This window comes from Myzus persicae, unplaced genomic scaffold, assembly GCF_001856785.1.
Source record: "Myzus persicae strain clone G006 unplaced genomic scaffold, MPER_G0061.0, whole genome shotgun sequence".
Lineage (NCBI taxonomy): Eukaryota > Metazoa > Arthropoda > Insecta > Hemiptera > Aphididae > Myzus > Myzus persicae.
The window spans coordinates 50,419-75,329 of NW_019104211.1; the positions used below are offsets into that span (position 1 = coordinate 50,419).

General features: G+C 32.8%; 2 protein-coding genes across 5 annotated transcripts in view; one reads left to right on the forward strand and one right to left on the reverse strand.

The window, feature by feature from the left end:
• LOC111040053 (centaurin-gamma-1A) overlaps nt 1-15,665 on the forward strand; it is a 55,935-nt gene extending 40,270 nt beyond the window's left edge. The window contains exons 1-11 of one of the 2 annotated variants that reach the window (XM_022323765.1): nt 6,057-6,194; nt 6,315-6,456; nt 7,492-7,626; nt 9,235-9,944; nt 10,789-11,078; nt 11,792-11,931; nt 13,006-13,133; nt 13,444-13,688; nt 13,887-14,102; nt 14,292-14,436; nt 15,096-15,665. In XM_022323765.1, coding sequence (XP_022179457.1) covers nt 6,402-6,456; nt 7,492-7,626; nt 9,235-9,944; nt 10,789-11,078; nt 11,792-11,931; nt 13,006-13,133; nt 13,444-13,688; nt 13,887-14,102; nt 14,292-14,436; nt 15,096-15,299 — 2,268 coding nt within the window. In that variant the 5' untranslated portion in view covers nt 6,057-6,194; nt 6,315-6,401 and the 3' untranslated portion in view covers nt 15,300-15,665. Of the gene's footprint in view, nt 1-6,056; nt 6,195-6,314; nt 6,457-7,491; nt 7,627-9,234; nt 9,945-10,788; nt 11,079-11,791; nt 11,932-13,005; nt 13,134-13,443; nt 13,689-13,886; nt 14,103-14,291; nt 14,437-15,095 lie in introns of those variants that run through there. The other variant, XM_022323763.1, reaches the window with a different exon arrangement.
• Nucleotides 15,666-17,405: 1,740 nt separating this feature from the next.
• Nucleotides 17,406-20,982, reverse strand: LOC111040070 (ras-related protein Rab-13-like). 3 transcript variants are annotated; one of them, XM_022323796.1, is made up of 7 exons: nt 20,245-20,290; nt 19,483-19,672; nt 19,152-19,212; nt 18,788-18,926; nt 18,060-18,149; nt 17,780-17,905; nt 17,406-17,578 (listed from the first exon to the last, which is right to left on the reverse strand). In XM_022323796.1, exons 2-7 carry the CDS (start codon nt 19,634-19,636, stop codon nt 17,510-17,512), a joined length of 639 nt encoding a protein of 212 aa, XP_022179488.1. In that variant the 5' UTR covers nt 19,637-19,672; nt 20,245-20,290; the 3' UTR covers nt 17,406-17,509. The 3 variants fall into 3 exon arrangements, with proteins under 3 accessions (XP_022179488.1, XP_022179487.1, XP_022179485.1); XM_022323795.1 differs by having other exon boundaries at nt 20,021-20,246; XM_022323793.1 differs by lacking the exon at nt 20,245-20,290 and adding an exon at nt 20,739-20,982 and having other exon boundaries at nt 17,407-17,578.
• Between the last annotated feature and the right edge of the window lie 3,929 nt (nt 20,983-24,911).

Sequence of the window (24,911 nt, forward strand, 5' to 3'; positions counted from 1 at the left end):
ATTGGCATTCGTCATTAGTCTTCTTATAGTTGCTCTTTTGCTAAATAATTAGTGGAGGCACGTGGGACGTACCGAGAAGCAGTGGATCGGATTAAACGACGCGAAGTACTTTAAAGATGATATTATTGTGCAAACAATAGTTTAGAAGATTCAATTTTGCCTTTTAACGATACTATAATGAACCGATATAACACCTGCAGTGTATCTTCGTTTAATCAAAGAATAAGAAAGGCCAAGAATATTTGTTGCCGGAGCGTAATATTATAAAAACGATCTGACCAAAAATATATTTCCAATGTGCAACAATAATAGTAACCACAGGCTTTGAAATATTAATATTAATTGTTGCTTGTTGGCCTTAAATTCATCATGGTTCGGCCACACAGTAAAAATCTCAAATCAATATCTTTGTTTTTGATTTTATGTGCACAATATTACCATTGACTGTAGATTTATTACTTATATAGTATAATCAATGATATCACTAAAGTAAATTGTATTAATCATCAAACATGTACCTACTAAAATTTATAAAAATACTATATATAATATGCAATTTTAAACTTCAAAAATCTCTGAACACACAAAAATGTGTGCTGAAAAGTTTGATGTTAAGTCCGTAGTCGTAAAATTAATTTATGAAACATGCCTAGCAATAAATCTAATATGCGAAAAAAAAACATGCAACAATGTTCAATAGTTATGACAGTATAAAATTATATGCTACAAACAAATTTATTCCTTTGGCGGATGCCGTTTCGCCTGTGTAATAGTTCTGTACTAAACTATATTTTCGCGCTGCGTGTGTTAAGCAAACACAAACTAATATTCAAATCATTTAACACGCATATGCATTATACAGAGTGATTCATCAAGTTGTCCTTATTTTTCGATCAGTAATAAATTAATTCAAAATCTGTTTTGCGGGATTTTAAATTTTACTTTAGGATCGTATTTTCCAAACACTCGGTTTATTTATACCATTTATAGAGTGTCCCGTGGCCATACCTTTCATAATTTTGGTAAACCATTTCAATGGTCTATCAACTGCAGGTATTATCGTTAGTGGCTTTGGATAAACCTACATTTTAACAACTCGAAACCCTAATCCAGTAGGTACATGATATTATTTTAGACAAGTACGTCGACATTTTCAAAAAAAATAATCCGCTTAAAGGAAAACAGGGCATTTTCGTTTGAAACAAAACCAATTTGCAGGTGTCATCACCGGACACTTCTTAAAAACCGTACAAAATGATGAGTCTTTGAAAACATGGGTCCTTTTTTTTACACATACCAAAATCGGAATTTAAACGAATTAGTAATTAAAAATTAGCTCTTGAAATTGGGGGATGAGCATTTTTGGTGAATCACACTGTATACATCGTACATATAATTATGTATATCGACGTGTAACAATTCGCGCAACGGTTGCGTGTCGTGAGCCATTCGAATTATCGCCTACGCTATAGTACGCAATTGTGGCGTGTATAATAAAATAAATATATTATACCTATATGCGTGGCAATCATAATAATAATCGTTGGTCGCGGTTTGTCGACGCAGCTGTTGACAATTACAATTTGTTCAACTACACCTACATACATTACGATATTATATAATATTATGTTTATATACTGTATATAGGTATATGGGGTGTGGGTACCTATATGCGAAAGATTTGGAAATTTATCGTTTGAATTATGTATTTTTATAAATTGTCAACCAAAATGATTCAATCACATTATCACGCTGCACCCTGTATATACAGTGTACACATGATATGCATAATGTGCACGTGTGCCGTTTTAAAATGTACACATTAAACGGCTGTCTTATGGATTACCTGTCATATTTAGTAGGTATACATTTATGTGTGCTATATATTTTGTACAATATAATTGCAGTGTAGTATGTGTGTAGTGTATATAATCGCTTTTATATTTGCGTGTAATCAAATAAAAGCGAAAATGTTTTCGCACCGATTTCGTTTTTGAGTTTGTTTTGAAATCGAATTCATATACTTCGGTGTGTGTCTACTCGTTGATAGAATGTTAGGTAAACTTTCATTTTTTTTTTATTTTTTGGTTCTACTCAGAAATATAATTTTAAACTTCAAAAGTTTTAAAGTGAAAGATGCGATGGAAATATAGACGAACGAGCGCAGTGAAAAGCGAATAGATTCTTTAAAGTGATTCTTTATTCGAATCTATACAGTCTTCGGCGCGCCACAATATACCTATTATTATTATATTATATTTCAACGAAACTTTTTTCCAACAGACACATTAATATACGGTTTATACGCGTGACTGACTGACGACGGGTTATAAGTTACTCACAATATCCATGCCGCGGCCCGTGCACGCGAGGTGAGTGGTGATTCTTTGGGACGTGAACCCGTCAGCAACTCTAAACGTTTTATTAATTTTAAACATCAAATGAGGGTTATACCTTCCTGCACACGGCACACGGCACATGTATATAGTAATCGTTTAAAAATCAAACTATGATACCGCCACAATGACACCTACTTAACACTCATTAGCATATAATATACGGGGGACGAGCTCGAACACGTTTGGAACACGTGCAAAATACGATGTGTTGAGGAAAAAGTTTGAATTATTAAATTATTGACTGTATTATTAGCATTCACATACTATTATTGCATGTCATTGGTCAATATTAGTATTAAAACAATAGTCCTGTGAAAATACTACCTACTTAATGAGTGCGTGTATACATAGTTTATGATTATTATTGATATCTATAGTATAAATACATATAACTATGCTCCATATACTATCGTAAAAATTGGAATGTTTATCCCATAGAGTATAAATTACTCTGTGGCTTATCCTTTTTCGCGAATACCAATCAGGCTATATTATTTAACTATCTATCTGATTATTATATTATAGTCACTCATTTAGATTATTGATAGTTGTAAAGGAGGTACTTCAAATTTAAAACCAATTATTATTATTATTTGCGGAGCAATAAATCTATCCGAACACAAATTAAAAGACACGTGTTTTCGCAAAAATGCAGCATAAAAACGAGACAAAAGATAAATGGTCTTAACTTTATGCTATACCGCTGCAGTCGAGTGTAATAAAACGGTATACTTTTATAACGCGTGCTGTATTTTAATGCGTTTTGATGAGCGTACGCGATATTATACAAATAAATAAAACTCCCCTTTACTGTCCAAATATATTATGTACACATTAAAATAGGTATATAACATTATAGTTTTGTAAAAAAAAAATATAATAACCGACACGCTCGTTGCAAGATGTGCCCAATCTTGTATATACGTACACAATCGACACTGAAATCGAAATGATAATTTTTTGTTGTCATCTTTTCAAAGTAGGTATGCACGTTCACGGTATATGTCTGATGTACACCTACCCACGTACAATGCCTAATAACAATATCTTTTTCGTTTGATTAATACATCTCCTCCCCTACGGCTGCCGTATGGGCGTTTTATTTTGCACACGAGCTGCGCGATAAATACACGCGATCCTATCGTGTCGGAAGCGCGTTAAAAGCCGCGCAAAAGGGAGGCGGAAAAATCCGTTTCTGCAGACGCACAATGAGCGATTTTATGCCGAATTTGTACGGTACATTGACTATTAATATATTATTAGTATTTTGCGATACTATATTTTGTAAACGCCTGCGCACGCATTTTCCAAACGCGATTTTACCGGACAAATCGTATTTATCGCCCGTGGTAAATATTGGACGCGTATCGGCGACGGTGGTCCTATATTTTTCGTTCGAAATCATTACTCTGAGGTTCGAACGACACACGTCATACACATACCTACTACACTCGTACTATTTTATATATTATTATACTACCTGTTCGATAAATCTCTCGAATCGAGACACCGACTGATTTAGTATGACTAAAAGTTGATCGTTTTAAAAAGAGGTATAGACAATTATAGTCGCAATGCATATTTCGAGAGTTTTGTTCTGAAAGACGCGTGCCCAGCGTTGGTTTAAGTATACACCCATCGATTCTAAGCATTACAGCACCTACTGTATACTGCTCGTACTTATATTCTAGGGGCAAACGCAGAGGGGTTTTTGGAGGTTTAACCCCCCTCCCTCCCCGAAATTCATGTAGGTAATACAGTGTGAATAGTATGACATTTATAAATATTTTAAAGTTTTTCCCGCGTTCGCCTCTGTTATAACCAATGGTATTACCTATATGTATATATTGTATATAAATTGTTTTTATTGTTGTTATCGATTAACTTACATATAATATATGTACAGATTTCGGATCGATTTTTACTTTTTATTGTGTCATTTTTTAACAAATCCCTTTGTGCTTTGAGTATATACATGTATATGTGTGTGTGTGTGTGTGTGTGTGTGTGTGTGTGTGTGTGTGTGTGTGTGTGTATCGTCGGTTGACAAAATCCTCTGTCTTCGGTTAAAACTATAACAACGAATATCACCCTGTATATACTTTGAAGATGGCATGTTCGTGTTATGTTACATTTGTCTCCGCTGCTATTATCATATATAATATGGTTGTATGCTGACAACCAGTTGTGGATTCCGTCGATTTTCTGCAGCTGCTCTGCGGAAGGGTTAAGGGTGACAGCGTACAACCCGCCTGTGATGCTTTCGACGTAATTTCTGTGTTTTCTAAAAAAAAATACCATAATACCATTAATTACAAAGTATAAATTATGAATATAAACGAAATGTACATCGTTTCCACTTCATCGTCTGTTAATGATTTATATAGAATTTGTATACGATGTATGATTGTAAATTATAATACGCGTAACCTGTCATATTTCGCCTCCCTTTCGTCGTTTGAAATGAAAGTAGAGATACATATAAATTATAGGTCATAGACATAATATTATGATTTTCCATATGATATATTATTATTTAGACGATAATATCAGATGTTTAGATGAATTCAAATGTAAAATGCAATAACAAACGCCCTTTGATTTCACACACGCGTGCATTTGAGTAGTGCATAAAGAGAGTGACTTCGTTTGTGTACACGCGACGTTCTGACCCTCCCCCATAAAAGCTTCCATATACAAGTAATCTACAGGCATAAATGGTCGAGGGCACTTGGGTCTCCAAAAGTTTTAATGAGTGGACCACTCTATAAATGAGAAATCTTCGTGGTATTTCCGCTGTTATCCGCTTATAGTTATCCTAACTTTACATATTTGCTGTTATTGTCGCATTAATTATAAATATAAAATAGTTAAATTTATTGTGGATAGTTATTATTCTCAGAGGCGTTGCTTCCAAATCCTGCACTTGATAAGTATATCATAATATAAGTATTATACGTCGATTGTACCCACTTTATACACCATAGCCGTGTATGCAATACCGTGATGTATACACCCACTAATTATTACTTCTAATTAACTAATTTATACATGATTATTGTAATGAATAATATTATCTGATAAATTAAAACATCAAAGATATAATGCATGGTATTTTGCTATTTACCCAAACTAATAACTGATAAACTGTGCGGATTTAGTATTGCATGTACATTAATTATTGGTGACGGAAATACCTACCTACCTAAACGTATCTGTATGCCTTTGTGATATGGTTCACTACACTGAAAATGTCTATAAATCCGAACAATTCTCTAAATTCAATATAACTATATCATAATATTATGGTGGAGAGTGTCGGTGATCGAGTCATCGGTGATCGTGGCCGGCGAGTAGAAACTGTTTGGAAACCAGCCCCCTCCCCTCGCATGGTTTTTGACAAATTTCCGCCTACCGCCTATGTGCAGTCCGTCCCCCCCCCCCGACGGGGCGGCCCCCTTGTCCTTGAAAACAAACGCGCCGTGACGACCGTCGCACGCTCGTCTCACGGTGTGTCATCGTCAACCCCAAACGGCCTCCTATTATAACAACCCTCCTACGCGTCATATCGATCGTTTTCGACGATTCGGCGCGTGCAGAAACGACCGCGACCGACGGGGGCGCACGTTTCGCCGATCTCGTATTATCACAGTATTCGTTTTCTGCGTCCGAAACGGCACGGTGTCTGTTCTCCGAAACGATATCTTTGAATATAATAATTTATTATTTCGCTATCTTTATTGCTCCCGATTCACACTATACTTGCACACTATTTATCGCTGATAATACACTTAGGTACCTACCTCACAACTATATATACCTGGATGTTATTATTCCGACAGTCGGATTTTATCGCCGTTTTGTCGGTTCGGCGAAACAATAATAATACGATCCTCTGTGTTTTTTTTTTTCCAGTTTACCGCCTGGGTGGACGCCGTCATATTCGTGTTCAGCCTGGAGAACGAAGCGAGCTTCAACGCCGTGTACGGATACTACACGAAAATGGCACACTACCGAAACTCGGCCGAAATACCGCTCATCTTGGTCGGCACACAGGGTGAGTGCTCGCCTCTATATACTCATTTCTATGACGATATAATATGTTGTGCCTTATAATTGTCGCTTCGTACATATTTGGCTTCACACGGTGTGTGTATAATTGCTGCCACGACTCGGTGTCGAGTACCGCCGCCGCAGTGTACAAGAAAGAGGTGTAAGTCGTCAAGAGGACAGACGTCGCATCGTCAGCTTTTTTTTCGACACTGCGGAACTATGAGTACACACCGTACAAGAGCGTATCGGATAAAAAAAAATGTACACCACCGCGATTTCTTTATTCTTCAAACAATTCTTCGAAATCGTACGACGAGTACCGTATATATAATATGTGTATATGAATAATTCAGAGGTTTTTCAGCCCGAGTGTGCTGTACAAAAATTCGCTGTGTGCTGTACGAATCGTCCCCTGTTTTCGACTTGCTTAGAAAAATCGATGCCCACTTACGATCTCTGTCCTCTAAAAGTGTCGCAATTACTCGTATATAGTGCGACTGTTCCACGTATCTCGCGATTGTTTTTGTGAGATATCGATAGTCTTGTAACTCGAGCGTCTGTAATCACCAGCATAATATACGTATATTACTCGTTATTCGGTTGATTAAATTTAATACGAAATAGTAGAAATATAAGACGTATACCTATATAGTATGTACGTTTCAGGATTTTATATCGGGGTGCATAATGACGCTATGAGCCGATCAAACGCTTGAATTTCTCGGTTTTCCGTATCTCATTATACTGTCGGACACTTACTCTGTATAAACCACCGTAATAAAAAGAAAGGTCTTTTGAGTCGGACTTAATGGCTTTTCACATTTTCGACTGTCGACGATGTTTTATGTGTACACACAATAGCATTATATATACGACGTACTCGTTTTTAAATTATGTATATTGTATATATATATATATATACGAGAATAGAGATCATAATAAAATAATAAAATCGGAGTACGCCATAATTTATCGTATATTATACAATATATCGTATTATATAACAATGATAACCGTATAATGTGTTTTTCTTATGCAGACGCCATTAATGAGACCAACCCTCGGGTAATAGACGACACAAGAGCCAGGAAGTTGGCGGCAGATCTGAAGAGATGTTCGTATTACGAGACGTGCGCCACGTACGGTCTAAACGTGGACCGGGTGTTCCAAGACGGTAAGAAAATAATAGATGTATATTGTTATTTATTTTATTGACAAAAAAACCATGCAGGCTACATTTAATTGCGTGTCTTGAAATAAGTTATTCTTAGTTAATATACGTTAGGTAAATATTGTTTTGATCATATGGTTTGTTCAGATTATAGATGATTGTAGACACATGTGTTTATGGTTGAAGAATTCAAGTAGATTTTCGGTGGATGTGTGGTCTAGGCTAGGTGATTATGCAATAGTTGGAACGATTTTAGGGATGGTTGTAATTTCTAATCTAGATACATTCTACAGGTCAGTCAGAATAGCGGGAGGGGGGGGGGGCAACACGCGTATGACGAAGGTCTCGCTTGTGTTTTGTTTGTGCCAATTTAATTGCTGATTTATTCTATAAGTTACGAATTCTCCATCGCAAATGATGGCACCAATGATACCAAATTTTTACTCTTCTGCGGTTCATATCTCAATATGAATTATGTTGACTCTGTGGGTGTATAGTATTTCCCTGAATTTCTGAGTATAAACGAGACGGAATGTAGCGCTGTCGAGAGATTTTCGAAATTGAGGTCGATATTAATTTTGAGGTGCCACGTGGAGGTGTATTGATCACGTGTGGAAAGAATACTGTACAAGTCAGTTATTCAAAATCTTTCTTGAAATACCTTACGCGTGACGTATTATTTCTTAGTTTTTCTGCTAGGATCATAGCTGGTTCCTTGCGTTATACGATGAATTACATTATTCCATTTATGTTGTTCTATGGGACTAGATCCAAAAACACCAGTTGCTAGTCTAGCACACATATTTTTTAGTACATTCAGTATATTCGAGGCATTCTTGTTAGCTAAGTATTGTGCAAACGGCTCATCCCCATCGAACGATAGAAAAATATGGAATGAAAGTATATTCCTGACATTCTCGTTGACTGGTAGTAGAAGAAATTATAATCACTTAGCATTGCAATTTTTCGCATTGCAGTGTTGTGATTTCCTTTTTAGACGTAAATTTATATGGTAACCAGTATACGTGTGATCACTGTACACTCATACTCATACACAGACAATTGCAAACAGATTTTCACGCCTAATTTAAAACATGGTAATTTGGAACATATGTTCACCGATCAGATTGTTCGACCCCTTGTTTATTAACGCTATTTATGACATATTCGTTATTCTGTACCCGCTACCCATTGTTTCAATATATGTGTAAACGTTTAGGTTTTTGATTAGATTAGATTAGGGTTTATATGTTTGTTGGATTTGAGATGAACATACATATCTCTCAACGTTTCGGATTGTAAAATAAAAAAGATTTTTATCTCATTATTTATGTTCATGACTTGCGATGACTTGTATGAAGCAATGAAAAAAACAAATTAACTGCATCATAAACAAGAGTTGTGTGTGAACTAAAACGAGGATAATTAATGCATTCTTGTACGCTGTATACGATCTTTATGTCTTTTAAAATAATTATTAAAATCGATTACATTTTTTATGTTTTATTTTTATATTCCACTCAATACATACTGTTTTGGCGGGAAACCCCCGGTCATAATTAATGCGTCCTAAATAAATTATATAATGCCTATAACCGAATGTGTTTATAGCTTGCCAAAAGATCATCCAGCAGAGGCTGTCGGCATCTACCAACTGTCTGTCGGACTCCCGGTGCTCGACACCTGCCTCGTCGTCGACCACTACCCCTATCGGTGGTTTGCAGTCTGCATCGTACGCAGGTAACCAACACCACCAACTCTACCAACACATGCAATCTCCAGCAAGCGGTTCGAGGACGTTCTCGCAAGCCTCGTCGCCGTCACCTCCCGTACACGGCGCCGGAGGTGCGTCGCCCTCTCATCATGGCAGTAGTGGCGTAGTCAGCGCATTCAAAGAGTCGGTGCTCCGATCGAACTTGTCGTCGGCGCTAAACCGACAACCGCTCGAGCTATCCATAGCCCTGGACAACAACAATGTATCGACGAAGACTGCGTTCGACGGGGGTGGAATAAGCGGAGGCGTCGGTGGAGGCATCGGTTCTGCTATCGGACTGTCGGTGCCCTGCAAGGACTTGCCCACACCCAGTTCCACGCCCACAACAACCAGGAAGACCCGTAGACGGTCCAACCTGTTCAACCCGTCCAAGAAGGATGACAAGAATCGGTGCCTGGCCACGGGTGAGCTGGGTAGCGGTCGGGCTATTCCTCTAAAGCAGGGTTACTTATACAAGCGCAGCAGCAAAGGTCTCAACAAGGAATGGAAGAAGAAATACGTCACGCTTTGCGACGATGGGCGGCTAACGTACCATCCGAGTTTGCACGTCAGTATACACTAATATATTTAATTTAATTTTCATTCATAAAAATCAATTTCGCAATTATTGAATTTATAACAATTGACATTGTGTATAAAAACTATAAACTAATACCGGGTCCACACATGACAAGAAAAATGTGTACTTATTTTTTTCGTTTGACATCAAAAAGGTAGATGACCCCTTTTGTAAAGTGTTCGAGTAAATGTGTTTTAATAATTTTATTAGTATAAAATACCTTTCCAATAACTTAACTATCTCACCTACTTTTTAAAGTATATTTTAAATACTAGTGATTGGTATCTCGATACTTATTTTTTTACTTTTGGATAATTCAATATTTCTATTTATCTCATTTTTACTTTGTTATGTTATAATTTTGAGAATCGTGGTTTCAAATTTAAGTCGAACATAGTACAATGATCGTGTTAATATGTTATTTTTTTCTTCAAAATGACAAAATGTAATTCTTTAGAATTCTATTGAATTTTAGTCATACTTATATTGTTGTTGTGTGCTAATGAACTTTTCAAACAACTAGTGTTAATTAAGTGTTACAATGAATTATATTTTAAAAATGGATATAGACATTTTAATTTTCGTATTTAAAAAGTAAAAAGTATTAGTTATGTATATACATTTTCAACGGTGCTTATACAGTTCATAATAATACACCCGTGTTCTAACCAGCATTTTTTTTCACTACTTGTGCGAAGAATTGAGAGCTTTGTTCCATTTTTCTTACCGCTTTATCTCAGCTGATCATATTACGATGGTTTTCGAGTTTTTCTTACCTATATTATACGCATATTGAATATTTATCATGTGCCATTTTTTTATTATATTTTAGGACTATATGGAAGACGTGCACGGCAAAGAGATATCGCTCCAGTACGTCACGGTTAAGGTTCCCGGTCAAAAACCCAGGGGCTCAAAGACCATCATGTCCCTTTCATCATCGTCGTCGTCGACCAACCACCATCACCATCACAGCAGCAGCAACGGCATATCCGATCATATGTCGAACATGTCGATATCGATATCGAATGTCCAGTCGAAAGACAAACGGATGGCCGACAAAGTGATGCTCACAGCATTCGAACTGCTGAAGGAGCCCAGCTATAAGAACGGTGTTTCAGCGTGAGTACCTAATTGTATTTATTTATTGTATGCGTATCATTATTATTATTATTTTAGGACAGAGTCACTGAGAATTATGTATCATATAAACAAACTTAATATGTATGTTGATACGCAGGACGAATAGTATTAAAGTTATCTGCGTTTTAATTTTTGGCCTATACAAGAATTTCCACTCAGTGCGTCTCAGTCAAATGTTTGATATCAAATGAAAAATAAAAATTGTGATAGTATAAAGATATTTTTACAAGAATTTATTATTGATTTGTTAAGGTGTTATTATTTTTAATATTAGACACGGATAGAACAAATAAAAAAATTTTTTTTTTTAATTCCTAAAATTTGAAATTTAGTATATTTAGTTTTTAAAAATGTACTTGTTATATATTTATACATGAAATTCGAGCGAGATAAGCAATCGAAGTTGAAATTTTCAATTATGTGTCTCTGATACACTCATTGTCGTATAGGTATTGTATCATTCATGATCAGATATGATGACATTAAATAAATAGTACCCTCTATAACTGTAAAAAAATAATGTCTACGCTAAAGTGTATCAGGTTTTAAAAAACCCCATATCGACTTACTTAAGTCACTTTTTTAAAACTCTTAATCAACTATGATCACTTTTTATGATATAACAGCCCTATATATGCCATACACATTACCAAATTATTTCCAAAATATAAGTGTATGTGTATGTTTTACAGTAACGGTGATGATTCGACAATAAGCGTGTCGAATACTTCGTTGTCAGTAAACAACGGCGATCTCAAAGCCGAAACACCCAACGTGAAAAAGAGACACAGGCGGATGAAGAGCAGTAACATAAAGAACCAAGAATGCGAAGGTATGTAAATCCAAAATTCCAAACAACAGCTTTATATTTAGTTTAGGGTTGTGTATTTAATGCACTTGTAAATCATTAAACACGTGTGCACTCGTGCATTAAAAATTATCAAAATATTTGCTCTAAGATCCCAAAATATGAGTAAACGTATGAACTTTAAAATTGTATAAACGTTAGTGCGGTGCTAAGTTGATATTCTAAGTCAATTTTTGAGTTAACTTTGACTTATCAAGTTTTTTATCTGAATAATTGAGATTGTGAGTGAGTTAAGAATCAGTACAATTTGAAAAAAAAAATGTATAATGCAAACAGTATTTTAAAATTATTTTTTTATTCTCCCTGTAATTTTGAACGATTTGTACTGATTTATTTAGTTTTTTACCCACTATATATAATTAAAATTTTCAGATCGAAAAAACTTTCTACGTCAAAGTTGTTTTTAAAAAAATAATGTGATTTAAATTTAAACTAAAAATAGAGAGGGATGGGTGCAATTTAAAAAAATGTGCTAGTGCGGAAAATAAGATAAAACATTTAAATTTTTCAAAATTAAGTGTAACACTAAGTACTTAGTAAAAAAAAACCCGAATCAAATTAATGGTCATCGCCCGAAATATTAAGTGCTACCTTAAGTTGGGTTGATCACACCGTATACTTCTGTACCTGTGAAAAATTGAATTGCATGTTTAGCGTTTAAGTTTAAGAGGATTAATTATTGGTATCAAAAGAATAAAAAAGCTACAACACAGGTAAAGTTTTCGTTGTCAAATATTGGTAATTCTACTATAAATACAGAGGGAGTAAAGTCCCGCGCAAAACAGTTTTTTTATGTTGCACATTAATTGTAAGACGGAGACAACACGTAATGAGGGTGATGAAAGCGTCCTCCGATACTTAATTAATAATATTAACCAACACTATTATGGATTTAATATTTTATATCTCGAATGAATATTCATCGATATCAGTATTTGTGACAACAACCTATAAAAATAATTCGTTGAGTCATTAAACAATAATTAGTCAAATAACAAATGTTAGCTAAAAAAATTAATATAATGTTTACACTTGCAGACACTGATGGATACGAATTCCTAATTGTATCGTTGGATAACAAACAGTGGCAGTTTGAAGCTAACAGTTCGGAGGACCGAGACGAATGGGTGGCCGCCATCGAACAACAGATTCTCAACTCGTTACAAGTCAGTGTTTATTAGTATTACCCGTGGCTTAAATATACAAGGTTATTGCTCATAGCCTACGTTGTTATCAAATTAAATAAAATGGAAGCGTACGACCCATGGCTTAAATATAAGCCAACCACTTACACTGCAATTTTAATTCCTTAGCGGGATAAAATTGTGCGGTGCGAGTACTATTGCAATAACCTAATATACTTAAGTCATATGATATTACCATTATTACCTATGTATTTCTAAAAGAAATGTTTACTCTTCAAGTATAATTCACTTTGTGTATCAATATTAAAAATACATAACTTTATTTCCACAGAGCAATGAGATCATCAAAGTGAATGTCGGCGGTAAATTCGGATCGTCCTATAACCGAGCGGAAGACGTGCAAAGCATCCGGACGCGTGTGCCCGGAAACGGGCAATGCGCAGATTGCAATTCCCCTAATCCCGATTGGGCCAGTTTGAATCTGGGAATACTCATGTGCATCGAGTGTTCCGGCGTACACCGCAACCTGGGCTCGCACATATCCAAAGTACGGTCGCTCGACTTAGATGGATGGCCGTGAGTGATTTACTGCATTTATTTAGTGTTCATATACTGTAAAAATATGAGTGAATATTTTTAATTCCCATTAAATATTCATATTTAGTTATATACTTACAAAAAAATAAAATCTTTACTCAAAATGTTAAACCCATATATTCTTGTATACAGTTATCAATACTATCGATTTGCATCAAAAATAAATTGTTTTTCTAGACCTTCCCACCTCAAAGTAATGATGGCCATGGGTAACGATCTGGCGAATTCCGTATGGGAATCCAACGTCCGTCCTGACCGAACCAAACCTAATCCTGGTTCAAGCCGGGAGGAGAAAGAACTGTGGATACGTAGCAAGTACGAGACCAAAGAGTTCCTACCGGCGATAAGTCACACTCCTAACTTATCGCAGCAGCTCATCGACGCCGTGTACAGGTGGGTCATGATTTAAAATGTATTCTTATTTGATTGAGGGTTATGAAATTCGTTTTCAAAAATCGTTTCAAAGAATATGAGTGTCATTTACATACCCACTCGAGCAAATCTGCAAAGCTTTTGGCAGCCTTACGGCCTTTTCAAATATGGCACATTGATTATATGTACTAATTTCTGTAATTTTATAAGGTGTGACATGAAAGCCCTCACCCTGATATTGGCCCATGCCAGCGCTGACCAGGTGAATTGTGTTGTCAGCCACCGAGACCTGCGCACGCCCTTACACCTAGCTTGCTCTGCGATCAACCTTCCTGTAGCACAGCTACTCCTATGGGTAAGTAAGACATTTAAAACGCTCATAAACCATGTGCTGTAATGATGCGAATACATTATTGCTTGTCGTGATAACAACTCAAACTTATGAGTTCAAAACATATGCTCTTGTTTGAATACAGACATAAAATACATTAAATTATTGAAATAAAAAATTTATATGGAGGATTGACTCAAAAAAAACGAAAGATTTCTTCCAACAGATTCTTATATATTACTTTACATAAAAAAAGTGTATACTTAGGTCCTACTCTACTATGATAAAAATAAATAGTCAAATTTATTATTTACCTAAAGATTTAACCTAAGATGTAACCTAAAATGTAGAACAATACTTCTATAGCACTATAATACACTAGTGAACTTGACTTGATAATAAATTTGCACAAAAAAACACGTTTATAATGCACGTATACGTGTTCTGCAAAATATGGAAACTGACGAAATCACCATACAATTTAAGCTTTATGTTTTTTTTTTAAATGATACCTTCTAAAAATCGACTAAACTTACGCCCGGGACACCCCATCCCGAAATGTCAAGTTCAATATAAATTCTTAACTCTAAACCCCACCTTATATGGGCAGTGATCTAATAAATAATACCTAATATTATTATTGACGTCATTAATTTCGTGTTTCGTTTTGTCACCCAATATAGTACAAAGCAAACGCCAAAGCCGTGGACCACGAGGGCCGGACGTGTCTGCAACACGTGCGGGCGGCTTGCAGGAACGCCGCCGGCGCCGCGTCCGTCCAAGACGTCGGTCCCCTGACAGACTTGCTGGTGCAAAATGGCTGCCCCGAGAACGGCACCAGCACGCTGACCAGACCATTGGACATACTTCCGTCCAGCGTCATCTGATGATGATCGACTCTACACACCACCACCGTTATCGCATAGTTTTGCGTGTCGGCCGAGGGACGGCGGTCCGTTTGGCGTGCTCGCAAAACAATATAATAATAACTAATGAATAATACCGCGCTGTGATAGCTTTACATAAATATAATATAATGTTATAAAATAATCATAAAAAAGAATACAGAATATAGTGTTAAACGCGTCGTCCGTATAATAACAATAATAATATTTATAATAATCACGTGTCCAGTCGTTGGTTCGATATTAATTTTGTACCAGGGTTGACGACAACGACGACGACTACGACCCCAGTCCAGATTATATTATTATATTATATTATACCCATTGAAAACTGCGGACGGCGGCAACCACATCGCGTCCGTGACCTGTATTATATAGGTAATATTATAATTATTGTTGTTTACTTTTATTTTATACCGTCTCGTGTTATTATCATGATCGGCTTATAATATATTATTATTTATTATTATTATTTGTAGGAATAATATTATATTGTGTTAAAATTACGTATTTATCAACAATTATTATTTTATGTATACATATTATTATTATTATTATTATTATTATTGTAATAATAGGTACCTAAGTATATATAATATAATGTATATATTATTACGATGTTATTAGAATATTATTATTTTAAACGATTTGATTTATTATTTTCTTTTTTATATCACTTGTTTTCTTTCTGTATAATATTATAATTTATAATAATGCGTCTTCGTGATAATCGTTTGTACCACAGTCATCTTAGAACTTTCTTATGCCGTGGTTTTTACACCAACTACTACAACAAATGTACGAGGTGGCGCTTTAGTGTTTATTATTATAATATGTGTCGACCGCTCAGAACTCACCTGCAGTAGTTTTGTCGATTATTTTTATTTTGTGGACCTATTAAACGACTTTATAAAAATACAAAATCGTTTCAATTGTATTATTAATAAATAATAATATATAATAAATTATACTCACAACAGCTTTAATCGCGGTTACCTGTTCTTTTTTTTATTTACTCCGCCACATATTATTTTAATATTATATAATACATTAACTATCTCTTAATTTATATACATGGGTACTTGTTTCCTTTGTTCCGGGTAATTTGTATTATTATTATTACTTTTTGTTTATTTTACTTCAACAGTGTGAAAAACAAACATAATATTATTATTATATTAAGTGCATACAATGTATTTCGCCGTTCATTTTTTAAACGTGTTCATCATACTTAAGCATATCATTGGATACTTATAATGGCCACACGAGTAACAATGTAATATTGTAATTTTTTTATCAGTACATTAACAGTTACAATTCAAAGTCTTAATGGCACCATGCACTCCTACATAATAATAAATGTCTACAAAATTTTGTATTGAAACAATAAATGTGTTGCAGTAGGCAAATGCGCTTGTCTTATTGCACTGCGGTTTTCATTATATTAATAGAAGTGAAAAAATATATGGAACATTTTAATTTAATTTTTTAATTTACTTGTTATTTAAATCTCCGACCTAAATAGAAATGTAGAAACAAAAATGGTTTTACTTCAGTGTTAAAAATGTGAACAATATCTATCTTAGTAATTCATTTTTACTTCTCTAAAAATCTATAAAGAGACCAGTTTACAATATTATTATAAATCTATATTATTACTTATCCTGCCTTATCATACTTTCATAAAAAATTGAAAAAATAATAGCACACAATATAGTTCTTCTTGGAATCATTTTAACTACAATGATTACCATTGTATATTACACAACCAGGCAGTGGCTCTCTAAACAATAATTATACATAAAACTATAAAAACAAATGTTTTCAAAAATGGATTCTCATTGTGAAACTATTTTTCCTAAAAATGTTTATAGTAGAATCGCCCTATAGCAATAATTCATAGAAAGCCAAGTAAAAAAATGGAAGGTTTTATAAATTAATTCATGATGATGATGTGTATCTATTTTCCCCATTTGAGTCAGTATATTTCTTAGGATGTTTTATTTCTGTTTCAAAAATAATATGTATTTGATAATCAAGGGTCAAGATCATATAACAGTTTTAATTAATCAGTGCAAAAAAAAAATTTATTTCTATAGAATATATATAAAAATAATAATTAAAACTTAAGTATACACATAATTAATCTATTTTATAAAATGTTATGGTGTTTTCTTATAACACCTCTTCAGTCAACAGTTACATTTGGATAGGGTGTCAACGTCACTACCTATTAGTTTGTCTTCTAAGATCACAAAATCCTATAAAAAAATAATTAATGCACTCAGTGTTAATATATACAATTAAAGAATAATAGTCGATTTAAATTTTAAACATATTTATACATATAATATGTAAATATAACTTAAACTAATTTAAAACAATTATAAGATAGTCAGTTATATTATTTCAATTAATAATATGATAGGTAGTCTTTACAACATTTACTACATTTAAATTACCTTTTTAATAGTATTATCAGATTCCATCTCATTTATCATAGAAACCATTTTCAAAAATGAATCGTCTACGTTTATATTGTTTTTAGAAGACACTTCAAAAAAGGGTATTCCAAAATGTTTTGCTACCTATAAAAATATCTAGTCATTATTTATAGTGGTGATAGTGGAAATATAAGTCAAAACGCAGGCTGCCATTTTGTTTATCATTATGTATAATAGTTAAGATATAAAATATTGAAATCAATTGTTGTTTTTATTAATCACAACCCATTATTATTACCAGTTTCCCTTCTTCAATTGAAACCATTCTGTTTGATTCCATATCACATTTAGCACCAATCAAAATTCTAACCACATTTGAAGGAGCAAACTGAAAATAAAAACAAAAATATTTAAAATTTTAAACAACTTTTTTATATTATGGTATCTAATTTGGACATTTATTTCAAAATTATCGGTATAGGAGTAAAATATATTAATAAAGATTTATTAATTGTTTTAGTGTATTAAAAGAATGGTTTATTATAATACAATATATTTTTAAACATATTATGGTTAACACAATTAGGTTAATTAAAAAAAAAACTGTTATATATATTTTGTTTGATAAATATATTTTAAAAACACTTCATATGGTACCAATTGATTGATAGTATCATACGCAATTGCATTATATTAAACAGCAACAATACCAACATGGCGATAACCAATACTTGATAAATATTATGAATAATAACAAATACAAAGGTTGAAAGGTTACAATAACATATGCCACAAATAACATTATCTACAAAAGTCAAAAATGTAAGTCACCAACACTGAACACAAATAGGTAGGTAACATTCAACACGAATGCCAAATTATTATGCTACAAATATAATATAAATCCAAAAATAAGTTGAATTAAGTTTGTTTTTAGCTGATATTTAATTCTAATAAAAACATAAATTTACATTCACCAACATTTAAATTAAATACAATTATTAATCTAACATTTTGAATACTAACATCATCAATATTTCTCATCCATGTGTCCAAGTTATGTAAAGAATTTAAATTTGTAACATCGTAGATAATAAATAACCCTATTGCTCCTCTGTAGTACAATTGAATTAATGATTGATATTTTTCAGTTCCAGCAGTGTCCCTAAATTATTATAGAAAAAATTAATAAAAATATATTATTACAATTATATCAATTATATCAACAAAATAAAATAGTATCTAATGCTTGAACACAAATATACAACCCAACCCCCTAACTTAATTCAATAAATTTCTGTGATGTACACATGTTTGAAAAGTCCCAACTGTTTTGCGATTGTCAATTCTCACACAAAATAATATCAAAATATACAAATAATATACTAACCAAATATTTAAAACGATGCTTTTGTTGTCAAAATTGATAGTTTTCTTTTTTAAATCAATACCTGAAAAAATAAAATTCATGGGCTTAAACTAGATAAGTATACACATATTTAACAGTTAACATTATAACAACATCAACAAGATTAAAAAGAAATAATATGCATATTATCTGATCTATTTATATGGTAGGTACCTACCATATTTATAAGCACTTATCTACTCAGATACACTCAAAGAATAAAATGTATGGTACAATATAAATAAATAAAAAAATAAATAAATACACATTTAAAATTCAGCACCGTCGCTGAGGACTTACACGGCCGACTCACCTGTCGTAGGTCGATAGTATTCGATGAAATGCTTGTCACAGTACCGTTCAATGATAGAAGTCTTACCAGTATTCAAATCACCCACAACAATAATTTTCCAAACCCTCTGTTCCAGCAAAGGTCCAGTCACACTTTTTGCTTCTGTGTCGCCCATTGTCAAGACCCAAAACTGCTGCTAATGGAAACTGGGCTAAAAATGTTTACAGACTTTATTAAACCTTTGATAAGCCATTTGAAAACTGTTAACATTAATAATATTAATATATTATTATGCCCAGTACAACTGCCTACATAATATTGCTAATTGTTATGTAGTATAGCTGTAGTGCTGTACCATACTATATGATTATAATTTATAAGTAATATAATTAAATTAAGAATTAGCATAAATTGTCTTGGACCTCATAAAAACTGGTTTCTACAACAATTAAAATATTAAACACGGCAAACTAACTCCAACGACTGAATTCATTTTTCCGTAATATACATAGGTACTTATAGTTATAACTTATAATTATTATTATATTATAGTACATACCTCCCAAATTATTATTAATTATTAAAAGTTAAAACCCAAGACTCAAGTCTGAAGGGTTAAAATTTCAAAACTTAAAAGTTTTTAGAACAATAAAACAATGATAAAATCCGCTCAGAGTTCAAAATTATCACGTGTGTGAATTAGCCATTAGGCAATTAATAATAAAGGTAATGTTGAAAAGCGTTGACTATGGTGTTATTATTATATTAATCCGTGGTTATTACTTGTCTAGGTGTTCTTATCACAGAATAATTCCGTGTTATTATCTTGCAGTTTGATATCGATGTAAACCATAGACCTATTAACTCTGAGTTAATAGGTCTATGATGTAAACAGTTTCTACAGGTTTACAGCTTGCTGCCATAGACTGTCTAGTATAAGGTCTATGTTTACAGCTGAGTATAAAACGCTGCCAAGGACGTGAAGTGTGGTCCACCGTCGAATGATGTAAAACCGTAGGTGTTGGCATCAAATAAAATAACACACAGTTTGCTTATAATTAAGATTACCGATTTATTGTATTGAACACTAAAGAATTAATGTATATAATGATAATACTATTGATCCTATTACTGATTTATTAAATTGAATATTGAAGAATTAATATATATGATAAAACACTGATATTATGAGAGGTTCTGATTAAAACTATATGAGGCTCTGTTATAAACTATAAAGGATGCTCTGCTTAGTAACGCGGGTGTTACTCACAACTCACTCTTTTGACCAGACTCGACTGACTCCAGCTGGCGGGGCTGTGCCCATGGCCTGTCCCGAGCCTTTCATAATGTGCTCACTCAGCCCTTTTGGTCACGCAGGCCGCCGTGGGAACCGGACGGTTCTCATACACGCACCACTCGACACTTGATTGAGTCAACCTTAGATCATATACACTGGATAGAGCTATGGTTTAAAATCTTGAAGCATAGCTGTTCGTGCCCGAAGTCATCACTGCGCATGAGCAAAGTATAATATTATGATCTAAACATTCAATACCCAATCGTCCTTATCACTATAACACATTATTGTTCCTTCCCCGTCCCGCGCTATCTATTTCTTCGGGCATGAACAGGTCTGCTTCAAACACGGACTATGCGTGATATACGCTTATAGCTCTATCCAGTGTTTGTGATCTAAGGAGTCAACACACTCGTACATATCATGGGACAGAGGCGGCTCGTCGGGGGAGACTTTGAGACTGCGTCTCGCCTTAAAAGAAAACCATTTACTTGTAAACAATATTGTATAGAAATATTTTCATTTGAATGGAAAATATATTACATCGTTTTCGTTTTTTATTATTATAAACCGAAAGTCACAAAATCGAAAACCTTTTAATAGAGATTAAATGTTGATGGAAATACTAATAAATTAGTCATTTCTTCTCGCCAGTTCAGCAAAGCTCGTAACATGTAATGGAATGGCTGGTTGGACGGAGGTGGCTGAGGAGAATAAGCCGCGTATTATTGACTCTAGTGAACCTGGGTGGTTCACGACATTATTAGGTACATTAATTGCCGCGCCGCTGCGCCGTCGTTAATTAGTTTTAGACGTTATGGTCCTGTTAATTTATTATTTAATAACTTTTGTACGTTTATCTATCTAATATTTATTATTTTCGACATTTTTATGAGTATTTGTTCTTATTTTAAAAATGCAAAAATACCAAATAATAGAATTATATTTTTTACTAACCAATGATTTCAATGCTTTAACATACGAACAAAAAAAATGTATGTTAATTTAAGTCTCCCCAGAATAATAACTCACTAGCTGCTCTATTGGTGATGGGATACGGTTAAATGGCATTCCTCCACTTTTCATAATTCACATTTTCATTCTAATTTATTCGAAAATAATTTAAATACAAATGCAAATAATACAAATATTACCAATTTATATTGGTGTTTTTCATGAACATTATTATTTTTACGGTGGTATTTTAATTAATTTTACTATTATACACTAATACAGTATTACTTTTTTAATAAAAAACACCTATTGTTCGCTCATTTAAATTGTTTAAATTGGGCCTTAATATGACAACTAGATCTAATAAATTATTTTCTAAAATCTTATTTTGATAAGATACCTGATATATTAATTTAAGACTTTAGGGAGGTATAGGAATTTGCATGTTTTTCAATAATCATTCAAAACATACCTAAGATACATAAAAATTCATTTCATAATACTAAGAGTTTAAGGCAATATTTTATATTTTGCTTATTTTACATATTTTACATAATTATATCTTTTTCCTATGTAAATGCATATTTGTTATATTTGTATTTTAAATGAATTTTTAAAATATTAATATATTATACAGCATTTAATAATATGAATTTTCTAGAAATCGTAAAAAATCAATTAAAATTATTAAATATTATTTGATAATTCATCAAAAATGCACCGGTGAAGAATCGCCGCTGCTCATCTACAATCCAAAATATTTGAAACTTTTTTTAGTCCCAAAACTATGTATTCTTCGTTTAAGCAAAAGTTTAATAAATATTTAATCATAAACAGAATATGCATTTATAATTGAAATTTTTGTTTTTATTTGTTTTGTTTTGTTTAAAGGCAATCTTACAAAAATTAAAATTACTAAGATAGAAAAATAGATACATGTTAATTAAAAATTTTAAATGTATTGGTTTTTAATGATGGAACAAAATATTTTTTAGAGCATATTTAAGCATTTTTGCACATTAATAGAGCATATATGGTCAATGATAGACTTTAGGCATGAATGTATGAATGTTGTAAGGAATCGTATAGCATGGAATCCCTAAATAGTCGTATAGGGTCTATAGCCTTGTATAATATATTTTCGGTTCAGAGTATTTTTTCGATTAACTTTACAAAAGTACAATTTATATTTAAAAAAATTAGTCTTTCCATTTTTCTTAAACCTGTTCTGTCTAATGGTGTAATGCATACTGTTAATATATTTTATAAATTGTACGTTCATAAATGTTTTAAAAATAACATGTTACGTATATTATACATACTATTTGTAAGTATATTCAAAATATGTTTAAATGTAGGTATTTTTATAGTTATATGCAAAAATAAGATACCAAACCAAAAAAATAAATGTATACTATACATACAATTGCATGATAAGAAAATGTATAAGGAGCTTAACTTACCCCCACACACATTCATTGTGTACGACTCATTAAGCAATCTATGAAAACTTTATGAACGAAATGTATCCCTCCACTTATTTTAAGCCACTTTAACCACTGTAGTTTAGGTATAAAGGTATATCCTAGAATTTATTCTACTGTCTTCGTGGGTGTATCCATGAAAAAGCTTCATTTGTTTTCGTTCTAAAATAGTAAAATAATCATATAAAAAAAATAGTGTAACACGGCGTATCATATATGCAATATAGGTACTTTCCATATTGAAGAGCACTACCATACAACTAAAGACGACTAATGCGGCTCATACTTCGTATTTTTTTTTTTTTATTTAAGAAATCAAAAACAAAACATATTTTATGCAATAACATTAAATTGAACAAGAATTGATTTGTTTGTATTTGTTTTTGCACTTAGTACTTAACAATAATTTATAGTTTTTTTGGTTTGTAACTGTTAATTAGTATTTAATCAGAACACATTTGCAGTTTATATTCATATTTGTGTTACGCTGTTGTTGACTATTATTGTTATACTTTCTCATAAACTATACTTATTGAAATTTAAAGTACGGGTAAGAATACACTATGTTACTGACGTATAAAAATTGTGCCAGATAAAGTCATCAATGAATATTGAGTAATATCTAAAAATAGTGTTATAGATGTTAATGACTGTGGTCTATGACTATGTATATTGTAAATATAAAGTTTGTATAAAATATAAAGTATTAATGTGTAAAATCCTGTTTAAATCAACTTTGGTGATGAGATTGGCAGAGTACCGCTCAAGTTTGTAACTTCTACCCTCCAAGTCCATATATGCCAGTATAGTCTATTGACTACTCCGTAAACATTATCGTTAGGTGCAATTGATTATAATAGGATGATATATAATATACTGGCATTGATATGTATTAATTTATAATTTATAATTAATAAAAGCGTTAAACGTATGTTATTTACTTTATACTTATTTAACCGTTACGTTTGATTTGGAAAAAATACACCATTTAGAAATTTAGAAATGAAAGTACATTCGAATATGAATAGTGATTAGTGATTACTAGTTACTTGTATGATTATGGTTTTGTATTATTTTTATAGTATGTGATATATTGCCAGTAGTGTTTCTATGGAAACCCTGTAATATGGTATATGTCCAATGTCCATATACTCATCGTATACTCTCAATATTAATTAAAAAAATCATGAATATATCATCAATATTTGTGAGGAAAAATAATAGTCATTGTTTTCGTAGGGATTCGTGCCTTTATTGAAAATCAAATAATAGTAAAATTATAATAAACCAGCTGATCCCGTGCACTTTGTTGCCCGTTGAAAATGCTAACTCTATACCTATTATGTGACTCGATGGTGATAAAACAGTATATTATGCCTACCTACTGCGAATTGGACTTGAACCCCGCTTGATGAGTACTTTATATAAATCATATGTTTTATTTTTAATTTGATTGTGGACACGCCGATGAGCGGCTATATAAGTGCAACTTAGTTACCTTGGTAGGCAATGTGCGAAAATTAAATTGTATGAATGCTTATACCTGATCTACCCGATGAACCACTGCAGGGAACCAATAAACAAAAAAAAAAAAAAACAATTTCTACTAAATATATTTGTATTTCTCCCATAACCAATAGCAACCGTATATATAAACAAATATTTTCTTCGTAAATCTTAAAATCTCCTTTGAGCAACTCCCCGGGTCGGACCTA

Coding starts and splice junctions, on each gene's coding strand:
- LOC111040070 (XM_022323796.1), bottom strand. CDS start 19,636: ATGGGCGACACAGAAGCAAAAAGTGTGACTGGACCTTTGCTGGAACAG. Junction 18,927..19,151: donor AGCATCGTTTTAAATATTTG/GTTAGTATATTA, acceptor ATAATAATTTAG/GGACACTGCTGGAACTGAAA. Junction 17,579..17,779: donor CTGATAATACTATTAAAAAG/GTAATTTAAATG, acceptor ATTTTTTTATAG/GATTTTGTGATCTTAGAAGA.